At 43.3% G+C, this 25,621-nt stretch overlaps 1 protein-coding gene across 1 annotated transcript in view; it reads left to right on the forward strand.

Moving 5' to 3' along the window:
- Positions 1–3,667: 3,667 nt before the first annotated feature.
- The window catches only part of PARP14 (poly(ADP-ribose) polymerase family member 14), a 56,437-nt gene continuing 34,483 nt past the window's right edge, over positions 3,668–25,621 (forward strand). Inside the window, exons 1-3 of the mRNA XM_046002318.1 lie at positions 3,668–3,887; positions 8,787–8,920; positions 9,644–9,677. Coding sequence (XP_045858274.1) covers positions 3,701–3,887; positions 8,787–8,920; positions 9,644–9,677 — 355 coding nt within the window. The 5' untranslated portion in view covers positions 3,668–3,700. The remainder of the gene's footprint in view (positions 3,888–8,786; positions 8,921–9,643; positions 9,678–25,621) is intronic.

A 25,621-nucleotide genomic window follows, 5' to 3' on the forward strand; every position in this document is an offset into this window, starting at 1 on the left:
AGCGGAGTACTACCACTGAGGGTGGTTTGCCTTACTTCTGAAGTCACATCCTATTTTAGGGGACTGGGCCAGGAGTTCCAGAGCAAAGTGGAAAGGTAGGCATGAGGTCCTCAGAATTAAAGGATTCAAGACAAATGGGAAAGCTACCCTTCCCTCCCCTCCCCCAAAAAACAAAAACAAAAACAAAAAACTCCCCTTCAAATGGGAGAAATCTGGTTTGTAGAGAAGTTGAAAGCAGCCTGATGCTGGGTTATAGAAGTTTGTAGAGAAGCTGAACAGAGAAATTTAGAAGAAGTAGAGAAAGGGAAGTTCAGCCCAAAAATGCAGTTGGGAGTTGTTATATCAAGATCAGCTGTGGTTATGTGGGGGTGTTGACCAGGGAAGGAGGCAGGACAGAATGAAAACAAAAGCAATTATTTCGGGTCTTAGAATTTCAAATTCCAGGTACACGGTTTTGGGCAGCAACCCAAATATTGTCTCCCTAGGGAGCGAAGCTCTGGGGGTTTTAAAGACAAAATGTGAAGGGTTGTATATGTTGTTTACAAAGAATTTTGGTTGGTGTTGGTGGCAAAAAACTAATCTTCGCTAAACATAACTGGTTGCTAAGGTCCTCTCTGAGCAGCAGTCAGTTATGTAGGAAGTTATAGGTGTTAATGCAGAGTCCTTGGAGGGTTTGCTGTATGGCTCAGTTAGAAGTTCACGGTTCCATCGGGTGAGAATGTGCATAAGGCCCACTTCCTTAATGGCCATCCAGTTCCTGACATAAATGACACCATTTCATTTTGTCTTTCACAGGTGGACACGACCATTTCCCAGGCCCTGAGTGGACATTTGCTTCGCTGGAAGGAAAAGGGGTTCAGGAAGCAGACACCCATTACAGATGGAGAATTGGGAGAGAATAAGCACACAGTGGGAGGGGGGTAGGATACAGGTTCAGCAAGTGGGTGGGGACAAAACCATTTAGGGGAAAAGACAAGTATTCAAGTACTTCAGGGGCTGATGACAAGCAATTTGCTTTTTCTAGAACTTTCTTTGCTTGGTTTTCAAGACCTGCCATCCTTAACCCCTGGTAACTCCTTCCCAGTCCCCACAGGGTTGAAGAACAGGCTGAGGAGCTCTCAGACATTGCTGATAATTAAATAAATTCTTGAAAGAAATCCAGAAATGGCCAGATAAAACTTCCACTATAAATAAATGATTTCCGTTTCCCTCTATTTCTTGGAAAAGGATAATGCGAGGAAAAAGATAAACTGCTCAGTTCTGGAATCTCAAACTCTGGGGAAAGGAGAGTGCTGATATTAGCTGTGGCTTGGGATGAGACTCCCTGGGGCCAAGGGCCACTGCATGGCTGAGAGCTGTGGCTGGCCCTTCCGTGTTCTCCCTGCCTACCCTACTGGGGTCCAGGGTGATTTGGGCTGGATGATACGTGCCACCTGCAGGTAGAAAGCTGGCGTCAGGGGGAAATACCTGCATTCCGCAGTATTACCAAGCAGGAGTAAAGCCCAGACAGTAACCTCTCATTGGCCTGGCTTTGGTTCTCTTAGAAGATGACATGTAAGGTCCAGTCCTGCAAGGAAAGCAGCTCTAATTTAGGCTGTGTCTGAGACCTCATCACCTCCTTCACAGAGCAAACAGAAGCCGTCAGAGAGAAGTCCCATAACTTCCCAACAGCGTTCATTCAAAATCACCTGCTTCTGCTCTCCATCTCCGCCTCATTTCCAGGGCAGTGGGATAGCTGTTCCCGCCCCACGGTTCATGCCTTCAGAAAGCCCTCCCACCTTCTCCCACAGCCTGCACCTTTCCTCTGCCCTTGACTTTGTCCCACCAGTATTCAAACATGCCTCAGACTCTTACATCCTAAAAATATCTTAAAAGCCAGAAAACAGAAACAACAGCTCCCTGATCCTATAATCCCATACACTGCTGCCCAACTCCTTCTGCCCCTTCACAGTCACTCTTCTGGAAAGAGCTGTCTATGCTTGCCTGCCTCCACTTCCTTTCCTTCCTTCCAGACCTCCGTCCACTGCCAGGTCCTTCTCCTCCCTCCCCACGGGAAGACAGTGCTTGCGTGTTCGCAGTCCGAGACACCTTCTCTCACATGATGTATTGGTAGTGTTTGAATGAAAACCGCTCCTTCCCACTTGAAACACTCTTTATGACAGGTCAAAGACACATACATTCCTAGCCTCTCTCACGTTTCTGGCCACATCTCGGTTCTCCCGTCTGGTGGATGCCACTGTTACCAAGCCAGTGGCTCCGAACGTCCATGGATAACCATGGAGGCTTGCTTGAGCATCTTTGCTCCCTGTCCACATCTTTCAGCAAGTCCTGCAGCTCTGCCTTCAGTACTGATTTAGAATCTCACTCATTCTCAGAAGGTTCTCCTCTGGTCTCAGCCACTGGGGACACCACAGTAGCCACATGGCTGATCTCCCTCTTCTGCTCTAGCTACTACACAGCAACAAGAGTGATTCTGTACCAGACAGTTACATTATGGAAACCGCTCCCCTCTTCTCAGCCCTCCAAGATTATCCTCTAAATTAATAAAGGGAAACCTCACTAAATGGAACCGGGAGGCCAGAAGGGAGAGCGCTCATACCATACCCCTCCATGTCAATCACAGGAAGATTAGACTATTATGGACCCCAACAGAAGAATCCTCGGGAGGAGAGTGTCATCAGCGACAAGCCCAAAGAGAAGGAGCTCAATTTCCCTAGACTCAGCCAATGAGAAACTGCCATCACCCAGAACTCTCAGTTTTCTCCAATAGACTTGCGATGAAAACAACCCCTTCCAACTTCCTCCTGCTTGCTCTCAGCTTTGTTGGACTAACTGATAAATATATTTTTTACAGTAGTTTTCTACTTGTCCGAAATTGCAGTTTTCTGCTAGTCCCAAAGAAACCCATTTTGCTAGTAAATACCTGACTTTTACTTTTAGCGCCAACATCCCCATCATCTCTAGCGTTCAGGTTACATGTCACCTCCCCATAAATTCTCCCTGAGCTCGCACACCCGAGCCCCTCCTGATTTGTTCCAGGACCACCTGTATATTCCCGCCAAGAGCACTTACTCCACCGTGTCCCCACAGCGTTGTGAGCTCAATGAGGGCAGAAACTGTTTGTTGAATCCATCCCAGGCGCAGGGAACCTAGTAAATGTTCCATAAAGAACTGTGAATTTCCCCCCGCCCCATATTTTTGGACGTATAATAGTAATAGATCAGGAACAAAATGCAAAAGAAAAAAAAAGCCAGATACAATTCTGATCATTACTTGGGGACTTCTTTCTACATTGTAAAGAATCACAGTTTGCCAAGCCATTTTATTTTCTTGTAAAACGTTGGCCTGCGGCAAAAGCGAAGTTGTCTTTGTGTTTGCAGCAGGTGTTGTGCGCGGTCAAATACGCTGATCTCAGCTGTCACTTGGGGGATGAGGGGCAACGCGGTGCCCGAGCTTAGGGACCCAAATACACAAATGGCGCAAGACCAGTTGCCGTGGGCCACAGCTGAAGGTGAGGAACTGCGGGGTGGGGGTGCGGGGTGACTAGTTCGATGCCGGCACAGCTATTTTACAGCTGCTGGCAGAAACTAATGCCAGGGGAGGAGTTTTCTAGGAAAGTGAAACCGAAACTTAAAGGGACAAAGTTTGCCGCACTCAGTGGGGCGGGTCGAGCAGCGGGGGCAGGGGAGCGGAGCTGAGGATGGCGGCGCCCGGCTCCTTCCCCCTGCGGGTCGAAGGGTCCTGGGGCCCCGACCCCCCGAAGAATTTGAGCACCAAGTTGCAGATGTACTTCCAGAGCGCGAGGAGATCCGGAGGCGGGGAGTGTGAGGTCCGCCAGGAGCCGGGCACCGCGACCCGCTTCCTGGCGTTCTTCCATCTAGACGCCGGTGAGGGGTGCAAGGGTGGGGGTGAGAGGGGCAACCAGGGTCTTCCCGCAGGGTAACTTGGAATCCGCCGGCCTCCTGCTGCCTCAGGGGAGGCAGGCGCGGGGCTGCAAGCGGGACGGAGCGCGCGCGAGGGGCGAGAAGCACTCCCAGGTGCTGCCGGGAGGTGGCGGCAGAACCGCGCAAGTGGGTTCTGACGCTGACCCCCGCGGCGGACGGAAGGGAGCTGATAGGCTGCTTGCCTCACCTGCTTTTACAAGGCTGCCTGCCTAGATAGAGCCTTAGTGGCGGAGTTGTTCCACCGCAGTTGTTTTTCATTCAATTAAAGCAGCTGTTCTAGAACTCCAAAAGTTCTCTCTCACAGTTGTAAGGGAAGAGGAAGTTTCCAGGGAGAGTCACATCTCAACTGACTCCTGAGGGCCAATTGGGTTGCTGACGGGGCGGGATATGCGGGAGGACTCCTCCTGAACAGGTGTTGGGGCCAGGAGAGCACAGGGCATCTTCAGCAACACGCAGGGCGCCCTCAGGGAGGTTTCGGTTGAGTGATGACTTTGCTAATCTCCGTGTACAAGCAAGATCTGCCAACGGGGGCCTGGGAAATTTCAAAAGGCCAAGAGGGGCGGGGGACTAAATCTTGGGCATTCTGTTATTAAACCTCCTTCTTGTGAAGTGCTGGGGAGGAAGTTAACGCTAAGAAAAAGTTGGGTTGAGATGGTAGAGGGCCTTGAATGACACCATGAGGACTATGAACTTTCCCGCCTCCCCCGGACAGGCAGAGGAGAGACATGTCCAAGTACACCTTAGGGAGATAAATCTGGTTGAAAATAAGTACCTTGACTTCTGTTGGGAGAGACCCTGGAAATCACAACTTTTAGGAGATTCATGCAGTGTTCTAGGTGAGGACAGTTGAGTCCTTGAGCAATGAAAATCAGCGTGGGGCTGGAAGATACGTGTTCGTGTACTATTCTGGATTTGGTAACTGAGGTCAATGCTCTGAGAGAGAGGGACGGAGAGGTAGGGAGAGGGAGAGGCCCCCTTTCCTTCAGTTATTTTTTTGGTGGGGGACAAAAGGTGTTAAGGAACATGAGGAGTTAATGAGGATTTTCCCACAGGTCCTAAGATTCCTCATGTTTCTGGAGTCACTTGGAAGTGCAAAATTGCTGCCTAAAAGCACATTGGGTGTAAATAGAAAGTTATTGGAGGGCTGTGTGCTGTTGATGAACACCCAGAATCTTTGTTGGGGATGCGCTGGTACCTCTTCCCTCGGTTCAGGGTGGGTCTCGCACTGGGGGCAGAGGTGACATTCTGAGTCGATGTGGGTTGGGAGTTTTGAGCCCCGCCTTACAGGCGGTTGAGCTGCTGAGTTCCCCACCCTCCTTGCTGTTAGGAGAGGGTTAGATAAGTACCCACCCAATTACTATCTGCTGCGTCCAGGCACCACCAGATCTGTAGTGAGAGGCCTGTGAGCTGCTGTTCCCAGAGGATGTCCTTTTTCCTTTGGAATTTCATAGGAAAGGATGTGGACAACCCCTGATCTAAATCCGCTGGATTTAGAGAAGCGTTTGAGCTAGAGGAGAGGCAATGCGGCTAACCTGAGAGAAACTGGAATGCTCTAGGCAGAGATCCAGAAAGGAAAGAATGAAACCCAGGGAGGAGAAGGGCCCACAGCTAAGTGTGTTGAAGGGGAGGCCAGTTGGGGACAGGAGATCTACTAGGCTCAGAGCCCTTAGGAAAACAAAGTACCAAGTTTTCCAAGGACTGATTTCACTGAGGAATGCTCAGAAGGGCTGCTGTGCAATGTCAGCCATTTCCCCTGGATTTCATTTTCTTCAAAGAGTTTTACCACTTTGATTGCCAACTGTCAACATCCTACAGGCCTGGCCCTTAGGGACATGTACTTCCTCTTTAGAATCCCATTATCCTCCCCGGAGTTCTCAAATTGGGGGCACAGACCTCTGTATCTGACTCACAACAGACTAATCAGACCCAGTCCCAGCAGCCTCTCAGAGATTTCGGAACCCTGGGTGCGGGTGAGTGGGAATCCATGCGTTTAACCAGCACCCCGGTGACTCTGGTGTGCTAAAGTTTGGGAAGCCCGGTTGTTTGTTGCCAACACTGAGTGAAAAAGAAAAGGGAAATAATCAATAGAAAATACAAACAGCATAAAAATACCAGCAGCGCAAAATACACTTTTGTGTCGATGACGTCCTTCTGTCCTAGCCCTGAACGCAGAAATGGTTGTTCCTTCCTCTCATCGCCCAGCCCATCTCCCCCTACCTCCATCCCCAGGCTGCTCCAGCGACCTCTTTTATGGTACCCCCAGCACAGATGACTCAGACTTAGGATGACTCAAAACCTTTTATGGACAAGGGCCCTGGGGGTGGGGGGAGGGTGGGTAGCAGGAAGTGCCTATTCAGTTTCAGTTTCCTACCAGAGAAGCTATTGCCCTGGCACAATGTGGTCAGAAATTTGCTAACAGTGATCCTGGTCCTCCTGCACTGGTTCTTTCGCAGGGATTCCCTCCTCCCACCCCCTCCCACGAGGAAGTGGCTTTACCAGGTGAGCCACCGTGTAGTGCGTTCTTCATATGATTCATGTAGTCAGAATGAGCCCAGCAGCACTGCTGTGTAGAAATAAGTGTATAGCTGGGCCGCCTGGGTGGCTCCATCGGTTAAGCGTCTGCCTTCGGCTCAGGGCGTGATCCTGGGGTCCTGGGATTGAGCCCCAGATGGGCTCTCTGCTCAACAGGGAGCCTGCTTCTCTCTCTCTTCCTCTGCCCTTCCACTGCTCATGCTCTCTCTCCTTCTCAAAAAATAAATAAAATCTTAAAAAAAGAAAAAAAGAAAAGAAATTAGTGTATGGCAAGCGGAAGTATTTGGAAGCTGTATCTTTCTCTTAAATAGTTCACTCAATTTCTTCGAAGTCCAGTGTACATTGACTTAGAAGATGTTAAGCCCTGTTTTAGATGTGTGCTTTTATCCTCCTTTCGGGTCATAACTTGGCTTCTGTTGATTGTCCGTCTCTTTGGGGTCAGGGAATCCATCTCCTCTTTAGGTAAAGTTGAATGTCAGTGGCCTGAGGTTGGTGCGGAAGGGAGACTGTCCACATGGGGAGGGGTGGCTGGATGTCAGAGTTTCAGCTTTTTCCTTCCAGATTCACCTTGTCTTGGTTGCGGGTCACTTACCCCTATTCCTACCGTCTGCTCTCTCGAAATCCTGGTGCCCTGCATGATTGTGCACGATCTCAGAACAGGCTTTTGCGTTAGGTGCCTGGATAAGACTCTCCCAAAGTCTAGGGGGATTATAAAAGGAATGCATCACAGCAGCCCATGACTCTAGACCAGTTGGCTTACAAAACTTGGCTGGTTCTCAGGCCTTAGGGGTCTTATCCAGTCCTCAGTCCTCCCACTAGCTTAGGCCAGCCCCTCAGGAGTCTGTGTGAAAACATCTGCTATCTCGGGAAGAGTGAAAGTAGAGTCTGGTATTCCTTCTCATACTGTTTCTGGGACCTGTTTCTAAGTTAGCATCCGGTGAAGGCCTCACTTTTCCTACCCTTTCATGGATGAGTGAGGTGGGAAAGCTCTTCCAACCCCTTCTTAGGGAAGATTCCGTATCTCCTCCACCTCTCAGACCATCTGCACCAGAATGCAGCATGGAGCCCAACATTCACGTCAGAGCCACATCTGGGAGCAGCTGGGCACTCTGAAAGGTTCTCCTTAGCCCTGAACTCTTCACACCCTCTGACTGTGTTGACCACGCCTCCTCCTCTAAACTTACTCACCACCGCTTTTCCATGGCCTGGGATACTGATTTTCTTTTTCTCTCTCTGGTTGCTCCTGCTTGTAATTACAAATTTATGTTTGCATAGCCCCTGTGGGTGTTACAAAACTCATTCACAGACACTGTTTAAGGAAGGAAACTAGCTCAAGTAGTTAAGGTAGTTTCTCAATGTCACTCATCTAGTTTTTGGCAGAGTTGGAATTCAAATCCCAGTGTTTGGACTCTTATGTTCACTGTTCAGTTTTTTCACTATAACTCAGCTGCCTGCTATGCTAATTTTTTTTTTTTAAATCTCTCCCATCCCTTCTTTTCTACTCCATTGATTATTGGATGTCAGGCTCTTACCATCCTAGGTTAAAGAACTGAACAAAATACCTTTTTCACTAGGTTCCTAGCCATTGTGCTTATGGTCACTCAGATCACCTTCCTAAAATTCAGCTTTTTTTTTTTTTTTTTTAAGATTTTATTCATTTATTTGACAGAGAGAGACACAGCGAGAGAGGGAACACAAGCAGGGGGAGCAGGAGAGAGAGAAGCAGGCTTCCTATGGAGCAGGGACCCCGATCTGGGGCTTGATCCCATGATCCTGGGATCATGACCTGAGCCGAAGGCAGACACTTGACTGAGCCACCCAGAAACACAGCTAAGCCCCTGAAACACAGCTTTCACCATGCCTTGTCCCAGCACCCAGTCTTCACTGTTCATCATGAGACATGCTTTGATTATTTCTCTTCACTTGTAGAATAAATATTGTTACCTTTCTTAGTACCTACTGAGCATTATGTACTGTACTAAGTCCATTATAATGTTTGTCAATTTAATCGATATAACAACTATATAAGACAGTGTTCATTAATTATTTACTAATAGACAAGAAGACAGAGGCTTTGCAAATAAGACTTGTTAAGGAACATGCCCAAGTGTTAAAAAATAATAATAATAAGGGTAAAGATGGGATTGAAACGCATGTCTGCTTGCTAAACTTTTTATCTTTTCACCATGTAAGGACTTGCCTGGGAAACTGAGCAAGCCATTGATTGAAAATGATGAAACCCTGTGGAAATCATGGAGTAATTTGGTGAATAAAGATTGCTTGACAGTTTCTTTCTTTCTTTCGTTTCAGTTCGGCAAAGAGTTCTGGAGACTAAGAACCATGAGTTGCTATGGCCAGGAATAGGAACATTCCAGTTAACTGTCCAGTTGCCCACAGCCCCAGAGGAAGTCCAGGATATCTTAGAGGGGGACATTCCAACAAAGGTAAGTGAAGGCGTGAGTACAGGGCAGCAGGGTGTTCTGCCAGGGTGTGTGAGAAGGAAATCACGATATGAAGAAGAAAGTGGAATGAGAAGTATAAATCAAATTGGAATAGAAAGCACCTGACAGATGTGGAGGGCATGAAAGCGGTCATGAGGAAGATATGGGATAATGAAGTAGGGGGCACTTTTTGTTTGATTTTAGACACTTTCTGAAAAGTCAGAATTTACAGGTTATAATAAGGTGGTTTGAGATGTAAATTTTTGGGTTTGGGTGGTTTTAACCTAGAACTCACTCTGTTTTATTTGTACATCATTTTGAGGGACAGTGACTACCTGTGCTGTTTCCTCGACTGTAAAATGGGACAGTAATTAACCCTCATTGGGTTGGTGGATCATTGTGAGGATTAAACGAGACAAGCAGAAGGCATGGTGCTTGTTAATAGTAAACAATAAATGTTAAATGGGGAAAAGATTTAGGTCTTATCCCATCCCCCAGGCACTTGGTATTAATTGGGGTTTCAGTTTTTTGTGACTTGTTTTTACCCATGATTCTTGGGCAAAGTAGATGCAACTCCGCGTGAGGTGCGTTCCATCGCATAAGTGCCAGAGCTCTTGATTGTTTCTGTGGACGCGATGTCTCCAGGCCCATCCCAGGGACAGCTTCTCAATGTAAAGAAATGATCAGTCATTTCTTGATGCTACTCTATTGTTTATTGGATTTCAGGAATCGGAGACCAAAGCACATGTCCAAAAACCAGGTAAGGGCTGTTTCTTTGCCAGCGGTTTTGCTTTCATCAAAGATGGCACTTGCAGGGCTCATAGTTCTGTTCTTGACTTCACAAAGCAGCGTGTGCTCAGCCTAGAGATGCCATCTGCATCCTCGAAGCCAGCTGTGCTGAGGGTGAGCACGGGGGAGCCCCCTGAGATCTTCAGGCTCAGGTCCGAAGGATGGGAACAGCTCTCTCTGTGGGGACTGGGAACACCTTGCAATTGAAGAGAGGCAAAGAGGTGCCTGGGAAACGGGGATAAATTGACTCGTATTGCCCACCTGTGCCAGCCTGCCATCGAAAAGCAAGGATGTACTGCGTCAGTGTGTGTCCTGTGTGGCCCAGTCAGTTTCTGAGCACTGGGTCTGGAGGGTGCCGTCCTCTGGGACCACAACAGGAGGGTGGGCAAAAGCTTCTAAGTGCTGGGTGCAGGATGTGGGTGCAGCAGCTCCTCTCATCCCATCTGCTGTAGGAAACAGCCTGCCACCTCACAACTCTTGTGGCCTCTGCTGCTTCCCTAGTGTCTGGGTGTTGGCCTGTAGTACCAGCTGTCACTTCCCGAAGAAGCAGCTCGTTTTCCTGGCTAAGCATCCTCTTGTAAGGGAGTTGGGGGAGATGGTAACCTGGGCTGAATGGCTGGGCAACAGAGATGAAGTGATTATGTATATCCAAATCTTAGGGAAAAGGAATTTCAAAAAAATGTATAAATTATTATCTTCTAAAATTGACACGGTCTTGAGAACATGTTTCAATTTTTGCAGCTTTCTCTTTTCAAAATGGCAGTTGGTTGAGAGCTGCCTTTACTTGACAAACCGACTGGACAGGGATGCATGGAATGTTTTTACCTAACATGGAAGCACTATTCAGCTGTAAATCTAGGATGTGTGGTTTTCTTAAGCTCGTGATTCCATGATTCAGGAAACCTGGGTGGCTCAGTGAGTTAAGTGTCTGCCTTTGGCTTAGGCCATGATCCCAGGGTCGTGGGATTGAATCCCGCATCAGGCTCCCTGCTTGGTGAGGAGCCTGCTTCTCCCTCTGCCTGCTGCTCCCCTGCTTGTTTTCTCTCTCTCCCTCTATGACAAATAAATAAATCTAGAAGAAAAAAAAAAGCTTATGATTGTTATAAGAACTTTTTGTCTGTTTGGAATAATTCCTGCTTTCTGTTCTTCAGATATGGAACAGGCTCACGTAACTCCCAGTGTTCATGGGGACCCCTGAATCCTTATCTATTCTTTTTTTTTTAATTATTTTTATTAACATATAATGTATTAGTTGCCCCAGGAGCACAGGTTTGTGACTTGTCAAGCTTACACACTTCACAGCACTCACCATATCACATACCCTCCCCAATGTCCATAACCCAACCACCCTCTCCACAGTCCCCCTCCCCCCAACAACCTTCAGTTTGTTTTGTGAGATTAAGAGTCTGTTATGGTTTGTCTCCCTCCCAATCCCATCTTGTTTCATTTTTTTCTTCCCTATCCCCCAAACGCCCCCCAACTCTGCCCTCTCAACTTCCTCATATCAGGGAGATCATATGATAATTGTCTTTCTCTTATTGACTTATTTTGCTCAGCCTAATACCTCTAGTTCCATTCACATTGTTGCAAATGGCAAGATTTCATTTCTTTTGATGGCTGCATAGTTTTCCATTATATATATATATATATATTATATATATATTATATATATTTATATATATATTTATATATTAAATAGTTTTCCATTATATATATATATTATATATACTACCTCTTCTTTATCCATTCATCTGTTGATGGACATCTAGGTTCTTTCCATAGTTTGGCTATTGTGGACATTGCTGCTATAAACATTGGGATGCACGTGCCCCTTCAGATCACTACATTTGTATCTTTAGGATAAATACCCAGTAATGCAATTGCTCGGTCTTAGGGTAGCTCTATTTTCAACTTTTTGAGGAACCTCCATGCTGTTTTCCAGAGGGGCTGCACCAGCTTGCATTCCCACCAACAGTGTAAGAGGGTTGCCCTTTCTCTGCATCCTCGCCAGCATCTGTCATTTCCTGACTTGTTAATTTTAGCCATTCTGACTGGTGTGAGGTGATATCTCATTGTGGTTTTGATTTGTATTTCCCTGATGCCGAGTGATGTGGAGCACTTTTTCATGTGTCTATTGGCCATCTGGATGTCTTCTTTGCAGAAATGTCTGCAGAAATGTCTTAATGTCCATGTTCTCTGCCCATTTCTTTATTGGGTTATTTGTTCTTTGGGTGTTGAGTTTGATAAGTTCTTTATAGATTTTGGATACTACCCTTTTATCTGGTATGCCATTTGCAAATATCTTCTCCCATTCTGTCAGTTGTCTTTTGGTTTTGTTGACTGTTTCCTTTGCTGTGCAAAAGCTTTGATCTTGATGAAGTCCCAATAGTTCACATTTTTGCCCTCGCTTCTGTTGCCTTTGGCGATGTTTCTAGGAAGAAGTTGCTGTGGCTGAGGTCGAAGAGGTTGATGCCTGTATACTCAAGGATTTTCATGGATTCATGTCTCACATTGAGGTCTTTCATCCATTTTGAGTCCGTTTTTGTGTGTGGTGTAAGGAAATGGTCCAGTTTCATTCTTCTGTATGTGGCTGTCTAGTTTTCCCAACACCATTTGTTGAAGAGACTGTCTTTTTTCCATTGGACATTCTTTCCTGCTTTGTCCAAGATTAGTTGACCATAGAGTTGAGGGTCTATTTCTGGGCTCTCTATTCTGTTCCATTGATTTATGTGTCTGTTTTTGTGCCTGTACCATACACTCTTGATGATTACAGCTTTGTAATAGAGCTTGAAGTCTGGAATTGTGATGCCACCAACTTTCGCTTTCTTTTTCAACATTCCTCTGGCTAATTTGGTGTCTTTTCTGGTTCCATATAAATTTAGGATTATTTGTTCCATTTCTTTGAAAAAAAATTGATGATATTTTGATAGGGATTGCATTAAATGTGTAGATTGCTCTAGGTAGCATAGACATTTTCACAATATTTGTTCTTCCAATCCATGAGCTTGGAACGTTTTTACATTTCTTCATGTCTTCCTCAGTTTCTTCCATGAGTACTTTATAGTTTTCTGAGTACAGATTCTTTGCCTTTTTGATTAGGTTTATTCCTAGGTATCTTATCGTTTTGGGTGCAGTTGTAAATGGGATTGACTTCTTAATTTCTCTTTCTTCTGTCTTGCTGTTGGTATATAAAAATGCAACTGATTTCTGTGCATTGATTTTATGTCCTGACAATTTACTGAATTCCTGTATGAGTTCTACCAGTTTTGGAGTGGAGTCTTTTGGGTTTTCCACATAAAGTATATCATCGGCAAAGAGTGAGAGTTTGACTACTTCTTTGCCAATTTTATTTCTTTTTGTTGTCTGATTGCTGAGGCTAGGACTTCTAGAAGTATGTTGAATAGCAGTGGTGATAGTAGACATCCCTGCCATGTTCCTGATCTTAGGGAAGAAGCTCTCAGTTTCCCCCATTGAGAATGATAATTGCTGTGGGTTTGTCATAGATGGCTTTGATGATATTGAGGTATGTACCCTCTGTCCCTACACTATGAAAAGTTTTGATGAATAATGGATGCTGTACTTCATCAAATGCTTTTTCAGCATCTGTTGAGAGTATATTATGGTTCTTGCTCTTTCTTTTATTAATGTATTGTATCACATTGACTGATTTGCGGATGTTTAACCAGGCTTGTAGCCCAGGAATAAATCCCGCTTGGCTGTGGTGAATGATCCTTTTAATGTACTGTTGATTCCTATTGGCTAGTATTTTGGTGAGAATTTTCACCTCTGTGTTCATCAAGGATATTGTTCTATAATTCTTTTTGGTGGGTTCTTTGTCTGGTTTTGGGATCAAGGTAATGCTGGCCTCATAAAATGAGTTTGGAAGTTTTCCTTCCATTTCTATTTTTTGGAACAGTTTCAAGAGAATAGGAATTAATTCTTCTTTAAATGTTTGGTAGAATTCCCCTGGGACGCCGTCTGGCCCTGGGCTCTTGTTTGTTGGGAGATATTTGATGACTGCTTCAATCTTCTTACTGGTTATGGTCCTGTTCAGGTTTTTTTTATGTCTTCCTGGTTCGGTTTTGGTAGTTTATACATCTCTAGGAATGCATCCATTTCTTCCAGATTGTCAAATTTGCTGGCATATAATTGCTCATAATGTGTTCTTATGATTATTTGTATTTCCTGGTGTTGTTTGTGATCTCTCCTCTTTCATTCATGATTTTATGTATTTGGGTCCTTTCTCTTTTCTTTTTGATAAGTCTGGCCAGGGGTTTATCAATCTTATTAATTCTTTCAAAGAACCAGCTCCTAGTTTCATTGATTTGTTCTACTGTTCTTTTGGTTTCAATTTCGTTGATTTCTGCTCTGATCTTTATTATTTCTCTTCTCCTGCTGGGGTTAGGCTTTCTGTGTTGTTCTTTCTCCAGCTCCTTTAAGTGTAGGGTTAGATTGTGTATTTGAGGGCTTTCTGTGTTTTTCTTTCTCCAGCTCCTTTAAGTGTAGGGTTAGATTGTGTATTTGAGACCTTTCTTTGTTTCTTGAGAAAGGCTTGTATCACTATATACTTTCCTCTCAGGACCTCCTTTGCTGTGTCCCACAGATTTTGAACAGTTGTGTTTTCATTTTCATTTGTTTCCATGAATTTTTTCAATTCTTCTTTAATTTCCTGGTTGACCCATTCATTCTTTAGTAGGATTTTTTTAGCCTACATGTATTTGAGTTCTTTCCAGCTTTCCTCTTGTGATTGAGTTCTACAGAGCATTGTGGTCTGAAAATATGCAGGGAATGATCCCAGTCTTTTGGTACTGGCTACAACCTGATTTGTGACCCAGGATGTGATCTATTCTGGAGAATGTTCCATGTGCACTAGAGAAGAATTTGTATTCTGTTTTTTGGGGATGGAATGTTCTGAATATATCTGTGATGTCCATCTGGTCCAGTGTGTCATTTAAGGCCTTTATTTCCTTGTTGATCTTTTGCTTGGATGATCTGTCCATTTCAGTGAAGGGGGGGTGTTAAAGTCCCCTACTGTTATTGTATTATTGTTGATGTGTTTTGATTTTGTTATTAATTGGTTTATATAGTTGGCTGCTCCTATGTTGGGGCATAGATATTTAAAATTTTTATATCTTCTTGTTGGATAGACCCTTTAAGTGTGATATAGTGTCCTTCCTCATCTCTTATTAGAGTCTTTGGCTTAAAGTCTAATTTATCTGATATGAGAATTGCCACTGCAGCTTTCTTTTGACGTCCCTTAGCATGGTAAATTGCTTTCCACCCCCTCATTTTAAATCTGGAGGTGTCTTTGGGTCTAAAATGAGTTTCTTGTAGACAGCATATTGATGGGTTTTGTTTTGTTGGGATTTTTTTGAAATATTATTTATTTATTTATTTGACAGACAGAGATCACAAGTAGGCAGAGAGGCAGGCAGAGAGAGGAAGGGAAGAAGGCTCCCTGCTGAGCAGAGAGCCTGATGCGGGGCTGGGATCATGACCTGAGCCGAAGGCAGAGGCTTTAACCTACTGAGCCACCCAGGCGCCCCGGGTTTTGTTTTTTTAATCCATTCTGATATACTGTGTCTTTTGATTGGGATATTTATCCATTTACATTCAGAGGAACTATTGAAAGATATGAATTTAGTGCCATTGTATTGCCTGTAATGTGACTGTTACTGTATATTGTCTCTGCTCCTTTCCGGTCTACTACTTTTAGGCTCTCTCTTTGCTTAGAGGACCCCTTTCAATATTTCCTGTAGGGCTGGTTTGATGTTTGCAAATTATTTTAATTTTTGTTGTCCTGGAAGCTTTTTATCTCCCTTCTATTTTCAGTGATAGCCTAGCTGGATATAGTATTCTTGGCTGCATATTTTTCTCGTTTAGTAGTCTAAATATATCATGCCAGTTCTTTCTGGCCTGCCAGGTCTCTGTGGATAAGTCGTCTGCCAATCTAATATTTCTACCACTGTATGTTACAGACTTCTTGTCCCAAGCTGCTTTCAGGATTTTGTCTTTGTCACTAAGACTTGTAAGTTTTATTATTAGATGACAGGGTGTGGACCTATTTTTATTGATTTTAAGGGGGGGGTTTCTCTGTGCCTCCTCGATTTTGATGCGTGTTCCCTTTACGGAAATTCTCTACTATAATTTGCTCCAATATACCTTCTGTCCCCCTCTCTCTTTCTTCTTCTTCTGGAATCCCAATTATTCTACTATTGTTTTGTTTTATGGTATCACTTATCTCTCGAATTCTCCCGTTATGGTCCAGTAGTTGTTTGTCTCTCTTTTGCTCAGCTTCTTTATTCTCTGTCATTTGGTCTTCTATATCATTAATTCTCTCTTCTGCCTCATTTATCCTAGCAGAAAAAGTCTCCTTTTTTGATTGTGCCTCATTAATAGCTTGTTAAATAAATTTCAACTTGGTTAGATTTTAGTCCTTTTATTTCTCCAGAAAGGGATTTTATTTCTCCAGAAAGTGTTTCTCTAATATCTTCCATGCCTTTTTTGAGCCCAGCTAGCACCTTGAGAATTGTCATTCTGAACTCTAGTTCTGACATATTACCAATGTCTGTATTGATTAGGTCCCTAGCCGTTGGTACTTCCTCTTGTTCTTTTTTTTGTGGTGAATTTTTTGGCCTTGTCATTTTATCCAGATAAGAATATATGAACGAGAGAATAAAGTACTAAAAGGGTGGCAAAAACCTCAGAAAAAAGTACGCTAACCAAATCAGAAGAGGTCCAAAACCAGAGGGAGAAGAATAGGGGAAAAAAAGAAATAAAAATAAAAATAAATTATATATATATGTGTATATATGCATATACACATATATATATAATTTTATTATTATAGATGAATAGAACATCTATTCATCTGAATAGAACAGAACAGAGCCACCCACTTGATTTTGGGTGTATTTGGTCTCTTAGAAGAAACTACCTCCCAAAATGTTAAAGAAAGAAAAACTTAAATATATACAAAATAAGGGTAAACACAATTAAGTGATGAAATATGACTATAAAGGTTAAAAATTTTTTAAAAATTCTAAAAAGGAATTGATAAATTGGTTGGAAAAAGAAAGAAGAAGGAGGGAATGTGCTCAGGCTGGGGACTAAAGCCATGTGCTAGATTAGGGTATATTTTGAGCTATTAGAAGAAATTATATCCCAAAACTTTTTAAGAAAAAAAAAACCCTATATGTATACAAAAAATAAGGTTAAATACAATGAAGGGATAAAATATGACCATAAAAATGAAGGTTTAGAAAAAAATTTTTTTAGAAAGGTATTGTTAAGATAAACTAGTTAAAAAACATTAAAAGAAGAAAGAGGGAAAAGCGCCTGGGTGGCTCAGTGGGTTGGGCTGCTGCCTTTGGCTCAGGTCGTGATCTCGGGGTCCTGGGATCGAGTCCCGCATTGGGCTCTCTGCTCGGCAGCGAGCCTGCTTCCCTCTCTCTCTCTCTCTGCCTGCCTCTCTGTCTGCTTGTGATCTCTCTGTCAAATAAATAAATAAAATCTTTAAAAAAATAGAATAAAATAAAATAAATTTAACTTTGCAAGACTAATGCATCATGGGAAAAAAGCCATGAATGCTATGTGTTACTTTCCCCTAGCTCTGGAGTTCCACTGTTCTACTTGATCTGTAAACTTGGTCTTGGCTGGATGTTCTTGCTGTTCTTCAAGATGGGCCTGTTGTAATGATTCTCAAATGTCTTTGCCCGAGGCAAATTGCACCACCCTTGCCAGGGGCCAGGCTAAGTAATCTGCTCAGGTTCACTCTTGGAGCTTTTGCTCCCTGAGTTCTTTCCATAGAGCTTTGGAGGACGGGAATGACAATGGCAGCCTCCCAATGACAGCCCAGAGGAGTCAAGCGCTCAGGGCCCCACTCCTCAGTGCGCCCTCAGAGAAAAGCAGTCAATCCCCTCTGTCTTCCTGGTCTCTGGCCATGCTCCATGCTCATCCAGCCTGTGACCGGGCATTTCTATCTCTGGTGCACAGCCCTGTTTGGAGTCTCCATACCCACCTGATTCCTGCCACGCTGCTTCTCCCAGAGCAGGAAGGTGAGCCTCCCTGGATCTACCACTTGTGTGGTTCCTGCTTGAAGAGCAGTGGTCTGACTGTGCTTTGGATCACGATTTAAGGTTACCCCAATCTGAAAGCTCACTCTTCAGCTCTGTCTTGGTAGCTGGCTTCCCCGCTCTGGTACCTGGCAGTTCTGCCACACACGGACACCCCCGATCTTTCTATGACCCTGCAGGACCTGAGACCACACTATCCCCGTGAGGGCTCCACCCCTGCTTAGCCTCTGGACCGACGTCCCTCAGTGGAGCAGACTTCTTCAAGTTCTGATTTTGTGCTCCACTGCTTCACTGCTTGCCAGGAGCCGGCCCCTCCCCACCACGGTCTATCTTCCTGTTGCTTCGGATTCACTTCTCCACCGGTCCTACCTTTCAGAAAGTGGTCGATTTTCTGTTCCTAGAATTGCTGCTCTTCTTCTCTTCTATCTTCTGTTGATAGTTTGTATGTGTTTAGAATGGTTTGATAACTATTTAGCTGAACTCCTGGGATCTGATGTCATTTCAGACTGCTACTCCTCTGCCATCTTGCTCTGTTTCCCTAAATCCTTATCTATTCTTGGAAAATGCCTTATGTGCTGTACCCTCAAGCTCAATTTTAGACCAACATGGTTTTATATTGGTACATTTATATCCGTACCATTTCCTGGGTCTAGACTTTAATCAAGTCTGTGTTTCTTATGCTTTCATAGATTATACCCGAACTCTGTCTTAACTGATTTGTCAGCACTGTTTCAGATATGCTTACAACACCAAGGATATTCTCAGGAAGAGCCATCCAGCCCCAACCCCCCAATGGACTTTTCATTGTCCTGAGATTTCAGACTCATTTGCTGCCCTGTTTTTACATGACTCAGACTCCAATGATAGTACGCAGCCAGGAAGGTGGGCAGTCTTTAACAAAGTATGTCATTGGACCCTTTCAGAGATGTAAGAGGAGGTCCCTTGTCACTTGATTGCTCCACACTGAATCCTGACTATGACCCTAAGACTAGGACTCTTGAAGTTAATTGGAATGGTGTAGACAGTTTTCACAACCAAGCAAAATCAGGGTAGAGGGTGTTTTCCTAATAGGTCCCACATTTCAGGGGTGAGGAGAATAGAGAATACAGCACACTGAGTGCACCAGGCATGCCTGAAACCCTGAGTGTAAAATTGAAGATGGGCAAGCAGTAGTCAGAGGAAGGACAGGTCAGTCAAGCCACACACCAACACCAGAGGATGTGAGCACTGAGCTAATGTCCTGTTCCAGGCTAAGCTGAGTTCGCCTGGGTCTGCAAGGTGGAAACCAACAATTGGAAGAACCCATTGAAGAGAGACATGCAAGAGCAGGGAGATACTGGTCACTTGTGGTCAGCAAATGCTGGCTTTTTCAACTCTACATTTCCAGCCTGGACTCTTCTAAATTCCAGACATTGTGTCTGACCTTACTGTTGGAAATTATGTTAGAGCCACCATGTCAAAGCCACCTGTATCATCAACTTCCTCAAACCAGTACCCTTTCTGGCTTCCTTATTTCTCTTGAAGTATACAACCAGTCTGCCCATCACCTACTGGAAACTTCGGTCATCTCTCTTCTTTTAGCCTTCACATCTGTTAGTCACAGAGACTTAATCTTTTTTTTTTTTTTTTTAAGGTTTTCATCATCTGTCCCTCCCTCATGCCAGGCTGCCATTATTATCTCACAAATCCAACATGGCAGGAGCACCCTGCTTGGTCTCTCTGTATCTGATGTCCTTCTCCTTAAATCTGACTGGCCCTTTTTCTACTGCTAAATATCCTGTCCTTCTTATCATAGAAACCTTCCACAATTCACCTTTACTACTGACTACCAGATAAAGCCCACACCACATCCTGGATGAAGCCAACTTTTCTGGCCTCATTTCTTTTTTTTTTTTTTTTCCACTTTATTTATTTTTTCAGCGTAACAGTATTCATTGTTTTTGCACAACACCCAGTGCTCCATGCAAAACGTGCCCTCTCTATTACCCACCACCTGTTCCCCCAACCTCCCACCCCTGACCCTTCAAAACCCTCAGGTTGTTTTTCAGAGTCCATAGTCTCTTATGGTTCGCCTCCCCTTCCAAATTTTTTTTTTTAATAAACATATAATGTATTTTTATCCCCAGGGGTACAGGTCTGTGAATCACCAGGTTTACACACTTCACAGCACTCACGATAGCACATACCCTCCCCAATGTCCATAGCCCCCTCCCCCTCTCCCAATCCCACCTCCCCCCAGCAACCCCCAGTTTGTTTTGTGAGATTAAGAGTCATTTATGGTTTGTCTCCCTCCCAATGCCATCTTGTTTCATTTATTCTTCTCCTATCCCCCTAACCCCCCATGTTGCTTCTCCATGTCCTCATATCAGGGAGATCATATGATAGTTGTCTTTCTCCGATTGACTTATTTCACTAAGCATGATACGCTCTAGTTCCATCCACGTCGTCGCAAATGGCAAGATTTCATTTCTTTTGATGGCTGCGTAGTATTCCATTGTGTATATATACCACATCTTCTTTATCCATTCATCTGTTGATGGACATCTAGGTTCTTTCCATAGTTTGGCTATTGTAGACATTGCTGCTATAAACATTCGGGTACACGTGCCCCTTCGGATCACTATGTTTGTATCTTTAGGGTAAATACCCAGTAGTGCAATTGCTGGGTCATAGGGTAGTTCTATTTTCAACATTTTGAGGAACCTCCATGCTGTTTTCCAGAGTGGTTACACCAGCTTGCATTCCCACCAACAGTGGAGGAGGGTTCCCCTTTCTCCGCATCCTCGCCAGCATCTGTCATTTCCTGACTTGTTAATTTTAGCCATTCTGACTGGTGTGAGGTGGTATCTCATTGTGGTTTTGATTTGTATTTCCCTAATGCCGAGTGACGTGGAGCACTTTTTCATGTGTCTGTTGGCCATCTGGATGTCTTCTTTGCAGAAATGTCTGTTCATGTCCTCTGCCTATTTCTTGATTGGATTGTTTGTTCTTTGGGTGTTGAGTTTGCTGAGTTCCTTATAGATTTTGGATACTAGCCCTTTATCTGATATGTCGTTTGCAAATATCTTCTCCCATTCTGTCAGTTGTCTTTTGGTTTTGTTAACTGTTTCCTTTGCTGTGCAAAAGCTTTTGATCTTGATGAAATCCCAATAGTTCATTTTTGCCCGTGCTTCCCTTGCCTTTGCCGTTGTTCCTAGGAAGATGTTGCTATGGCTGAGGTCGAAGAGGTTGCTGCCTGCATTCTCCTCAAGGATTTGGATGGATTCCTTTCTCACATTGAGGTCCTTCATCCATTTGGAGTCTATTTTCGTGTGTGGTGTAAGGAAGTGGTCCAATTTCATTTTTCTGCATGTGGCTGTCCAATTTTCCCAGCACCATTTATTGAAGAGGCTGTCTTTTTTCCATTGGACATTCTTTCCTGCTTTGTCCAAGATTAGTTGACCGTAGAGTTGAGGGTCGATTTCTGGGCTCTCTATTCTGTTCCACTGATCTATGTGTCTGTTTTTGTGCCAGTACCATGCTGTCTTGATGATGACAGCTTTGTAATAGAGCTTGAAGTCCGGAATTGTGATGCCACCAACTTTGGCTTTCTTTTTCAATATTCCTTTGGCTATTCGAGGTCTTTTCTGGTTCCATATAAATTTGAGGATTATTTGTTCCATTTCTTTGAAAAAAATGGATGGTATTGTGATGGGAATTGCATTAAATGTGTAGATTGCTTTAGGTAGCATGGACATTTTCACAATATTTATTCTTCCAATCCAGGAGCATGGAACATTTTTCCATTTCTTTGTGTCTTCCTCAATTTCTTTCATGAGTACTTTATAATTTTCTGTGTATAGATTCTTAGCCTCTTTGGTTAGGTTTATTCCTGGGTATCTTATAGTTTTGGGTACAATTGTAAATGGGATTGACTCCTTAATTTCTCTTTCTTCAGTCTTGTTGTTGGTGTACAGAAATGCAACTGATTTCTGTGCATTGATTTTATATCCTGACACTTTACTGAATTCCTGGACAAGTTCTAGCAGTTTTGGAGTGGAGTCTTTTGGGTTTTCCACATATAGTATCATATCATCTGCGAAGAGTGATAGTTTGACTTCTTCTTTACCAATTTGGATGCCTTTAATTTCTTTTTGTTGTCTGATTGCTGAGGCTAGGACTTCTAGTACTATGTTGAATAGCAGTGGTGATAATGGACATCCCTGCCGTGTTCCTGACCTTAGCAGAAAAGCTTTCAGTTTTTCTCCATTGAGAATGATATTTGCGGTGGGTTTTTCATAGATGGCTTTGATAATATTGAGGTATGTGCCCTCTGTCCCTACACTTTGAAGAGTTTTGATCAGGAAGGGATGCTGTACTTTGTCAAATGCTTTTTCAGCATCTATGGAGAGTATCATATGGTTCTTGTTCTTTCTTTTATTAATGTGTTGTATCACATTGATTGATTTGCGGATGTTGAACCAACCCTGTAACCCTGGAATAAATCCCACTTGATCGTGGTGAATAATCCTTTTAATGTACTGTTGAATCCTGTTGGCTAGTATTTTGGCGAGAATTTTTGCGTCTGTGTTCATCAAGGATATTGGTCTGTAGTTCTCTTTTTTGGTGGGATCCTTGTCTGGTTTTGGGATCAAGGTGATGCTGGCCTCATAAAATGAGTTTGGAAGTTTTCCTTCCATTTCTATTTTTTGGAACAGTTTCAGGAGAATAGGAATTAGTTCTTCTTTAAATGTTTGGTAGAATTCCCCTGGGAAGCCGTCTGGCCCTGGGCTTTTGTTTGTTTGGAGATGTTTGATGACTGTTTCAATCTCCTTACTGGTTATGGGCCTGTTCATGTTTTCTATTTCTTCCTGGTTCAGTTGTGGTAGTTTATATGTCTCTAGGAATGCATCCATTTCTTCCAGATTGTCCAATTTGTTGGCGTAGAGTTGCTCATAGTATGTTCTTATAATTGTCTGTATTTCTTTGGTGTTAGTTGTGATCTCTCCTCTTTCATTCATGATTTTATTTACTTGGGTCCTTTCTCTTTTCTTTTTGATGAGTCTGGCCAGGGGTTTATCAATCTTATTGATTCTTTCAAAGAACCAGCTCCTAGTTTCATTGATTTTTTCTATTGTTTTTTTTTTTGGTTTCTATTTCATTGATTTCTGCTCTGATCTTTATGATTTCTCTTCTCCTGCTGGCTTTAGGGTTTCTTTCTTGTTCTTTCTCCAGCTCCTTTAGGTGTAGGGTTAGGTTGTGTACTTGAGACCTTTCTTGTTTCTTGAGAAAGGCTTGTACCGCTAGATATTTCCTCTCAGGACTGCCTTTGCTGTGTCCCACAGATTTTGAACTGTTGTGTTTTCATTATCATTTGTTTCCATGAATTTTTTCAATTCTTCTTTAATTTCCTGGTTGACCCATTCATTCTTTAGAAGGATGCTGTTTAGTCTCCATGTATTTGGGTTCTTTCCAGCTTTCCTCTTGTGATTGAGTTCTAGCTTCAGAGCATTGTGGTCTGAAAATATGCAGGGAATGATCCTAATCTTTTGATACCGGTTGAGACCTGATTTGTGACCCAGGATGTGTTCTATTCTGGAGAAGGTTCCATGTGCACTAGAGAAGAATGTGTATTCTGTTGCTTTGGGATGAAATGTTCTGAATATATCTGTGATGTCCATCTGGTCCAGTGTATCATTTAAGGCCTTTATTTCCTTGTTGATCTTTTGCTTGGATGATCTGTCCATTCCAGTGAGGGGAGTGTTCAAGTCCCCTACTATTATTGTATTATTATTGATGTGTTTCTTTGATTTTGTTATTAATTGGTTGATATAGTTGGCTGCTCCCACGTTAGGGGCATAGATATTTAAAATTGTTAGATCTTCTTGTTGGACAGACCCTTTGAGTAGGATATAGTGTCCTTCCTCATCTCTTATTATAGTCTTTGGCTTAAAATCTAATTGATCTGATATAAGGATTGCCACCCCAGCTTTCTTCTGATGCCCATTAGCATGGTAAATTGTTTTCCACCCCCTCACTTTAAATCTGGAGGTGTCTTCGCGTCTAAAATGAGTTTCTTGTAGGCAGCATACTGATGGGTTTTGTTTTTTTATCCATTCTGATACCCTGTGTCTTTTGATTGGGGCATTTAACCCATTAACATTCAGGGTACCTATTGAGAGATATGAATTTAGTGCCATTATTAGTCTGTAAGGTGACTGTTACTGTATATTGTCTCTGTACCTTTCTGATCTACTACTTTTAGGCTCTCTCTTTGCTTAGAGGACCCCTTTCAATATTTCCTGGAGACCTGGTTTGGTGTTTGCAAATTCTTTCAGTTTTTGTTTGTCCTGGAAGCTTTTGATCTCTCCTTCTATTTTCAATGATAGCCTAGCTGGATAGAGTATTCTTGGCTGCATGTTTTTCTCGTTTAGTGCTCTGAATATATCATGCCAGCTCTTCCTGGCCTGCCAGGTCTCTGTGGATAAGTCTGCTGCCAATCTAATATTTTTACCATTGTATGTTACAGACTTCTTTTCTCGGGCTGCTTTCAGGATTTTCTCTTTATCACTAAGACTTGTCAATTTTACTATTAGGTGATGGGGTGTGGACCTATTCTTGTTGACTTTGAGGGGGGTTCTCTGCATCTCCTGGATTTTGATGCTTGTTCCCTTTGCCATATTAGGGAAATTCTCTCCAATGCTTCTCTCCAATAGACCTTCTGCTCCCCTCTCTGTTTCTTCTTCTTCTGGAATCCCAATTATTCTAATGTTGTTTCGTCTTAGGGTGTCACTTATGTCTCGAATTCTCCCCTCATGGTCCAGTAGCTGTTTGTCCCTCTTTTGTTCGGCTTCTTTATTCTCTGTCATTTGGTCTTCTATATCACTAATTCTTTCTTCTGCTTCATTTATCCTAGCAGTGAGAGCCTCCATTTTTGATTGCACCTCATTAATAGCTTTTTTGATTTCAACTTGGTTAGATTTTAGTTCTTTAATTTCTCCAGAAAGGGCTTTAATATCTCCAGAGAGGGTTTCTCTAATATCTTCCATGCCTTTTTCGAGCCCGGCTAGAATGTTCAGAATCATCATTCTGAACTCTTGATCTGACATATTACCAATGTCTGTGTTGATTAGGTCCCTAGCCTTCGGTACTGTCTCTTGTTCTTTTGTTTGTGGTGATTTTTTCCACCTTGTCATTTTGTCCAGATAAGAGGATATGAAGGAACAAATAAAATACTAAAAGGGTGGCAAAGACCCCAGAAAAATGCGCTGTAACCAAATGAGAAGAGACCCCAAATTGTGGGGGGGAGAAAGGGGATAAAAAGAGGTTCAGAAAAAAAAAGAAAAAAATTTAAAAAATAAAACAAATAAAGAAAAAATATAAAAAAGGAAGAAAAAATATATATATTTAGATAAACTAGTCAAAAAACGTTAAAAAAGAAAAGGGTAAAAGTTTTAAAAAATTTAGCAGAAGAAGAAAAAAGAAAAAAGAAAAAAAAATGAAAAAAGAAAAAAAAATTGAAGTAGCCGCAAGACTAAAGAATCATGGGGAGAAAGCCATGAGTTCCGTGCTTTGCTTTCTCCTCCTCTGGAATTGCGCTGCTGTCTTAGGAATTGAACCTACTTTCCTTGATAGATGAACTTCGTCCTGGCTGGATATTTTGTTGATCTTCTGGGGGAGGGGCCTGTTGTAGTGACTCTCAAGTGTCTTTGCCCGAGACGGGATTGCACCGCCCTTACCGGCGGCCGGACTAGGTAATCGGCTCGGGTTCGCTTTTGGGAGCTTCTGTTCCCTGAACGCTTTCCGTAGAGTTCCGGAGGACGGGAATGAAAATGGCGGCCTCCTAGTCTCCGGCCCGGAG

This window comes from Meles meles, chromosome 4 (genome assembly GCF_922984935.1).
Source record: "Meles meles chromosome 4, mMelMel3.1 paternal haplotype, whole genome shotgun sequence".
In the NCBI taxonomy this organism is placed as follows: Eukaryota; Metazoa; Chordata; class Mammalia; order Carnivora; family Mustelidae; genus Meles; species Meles meles.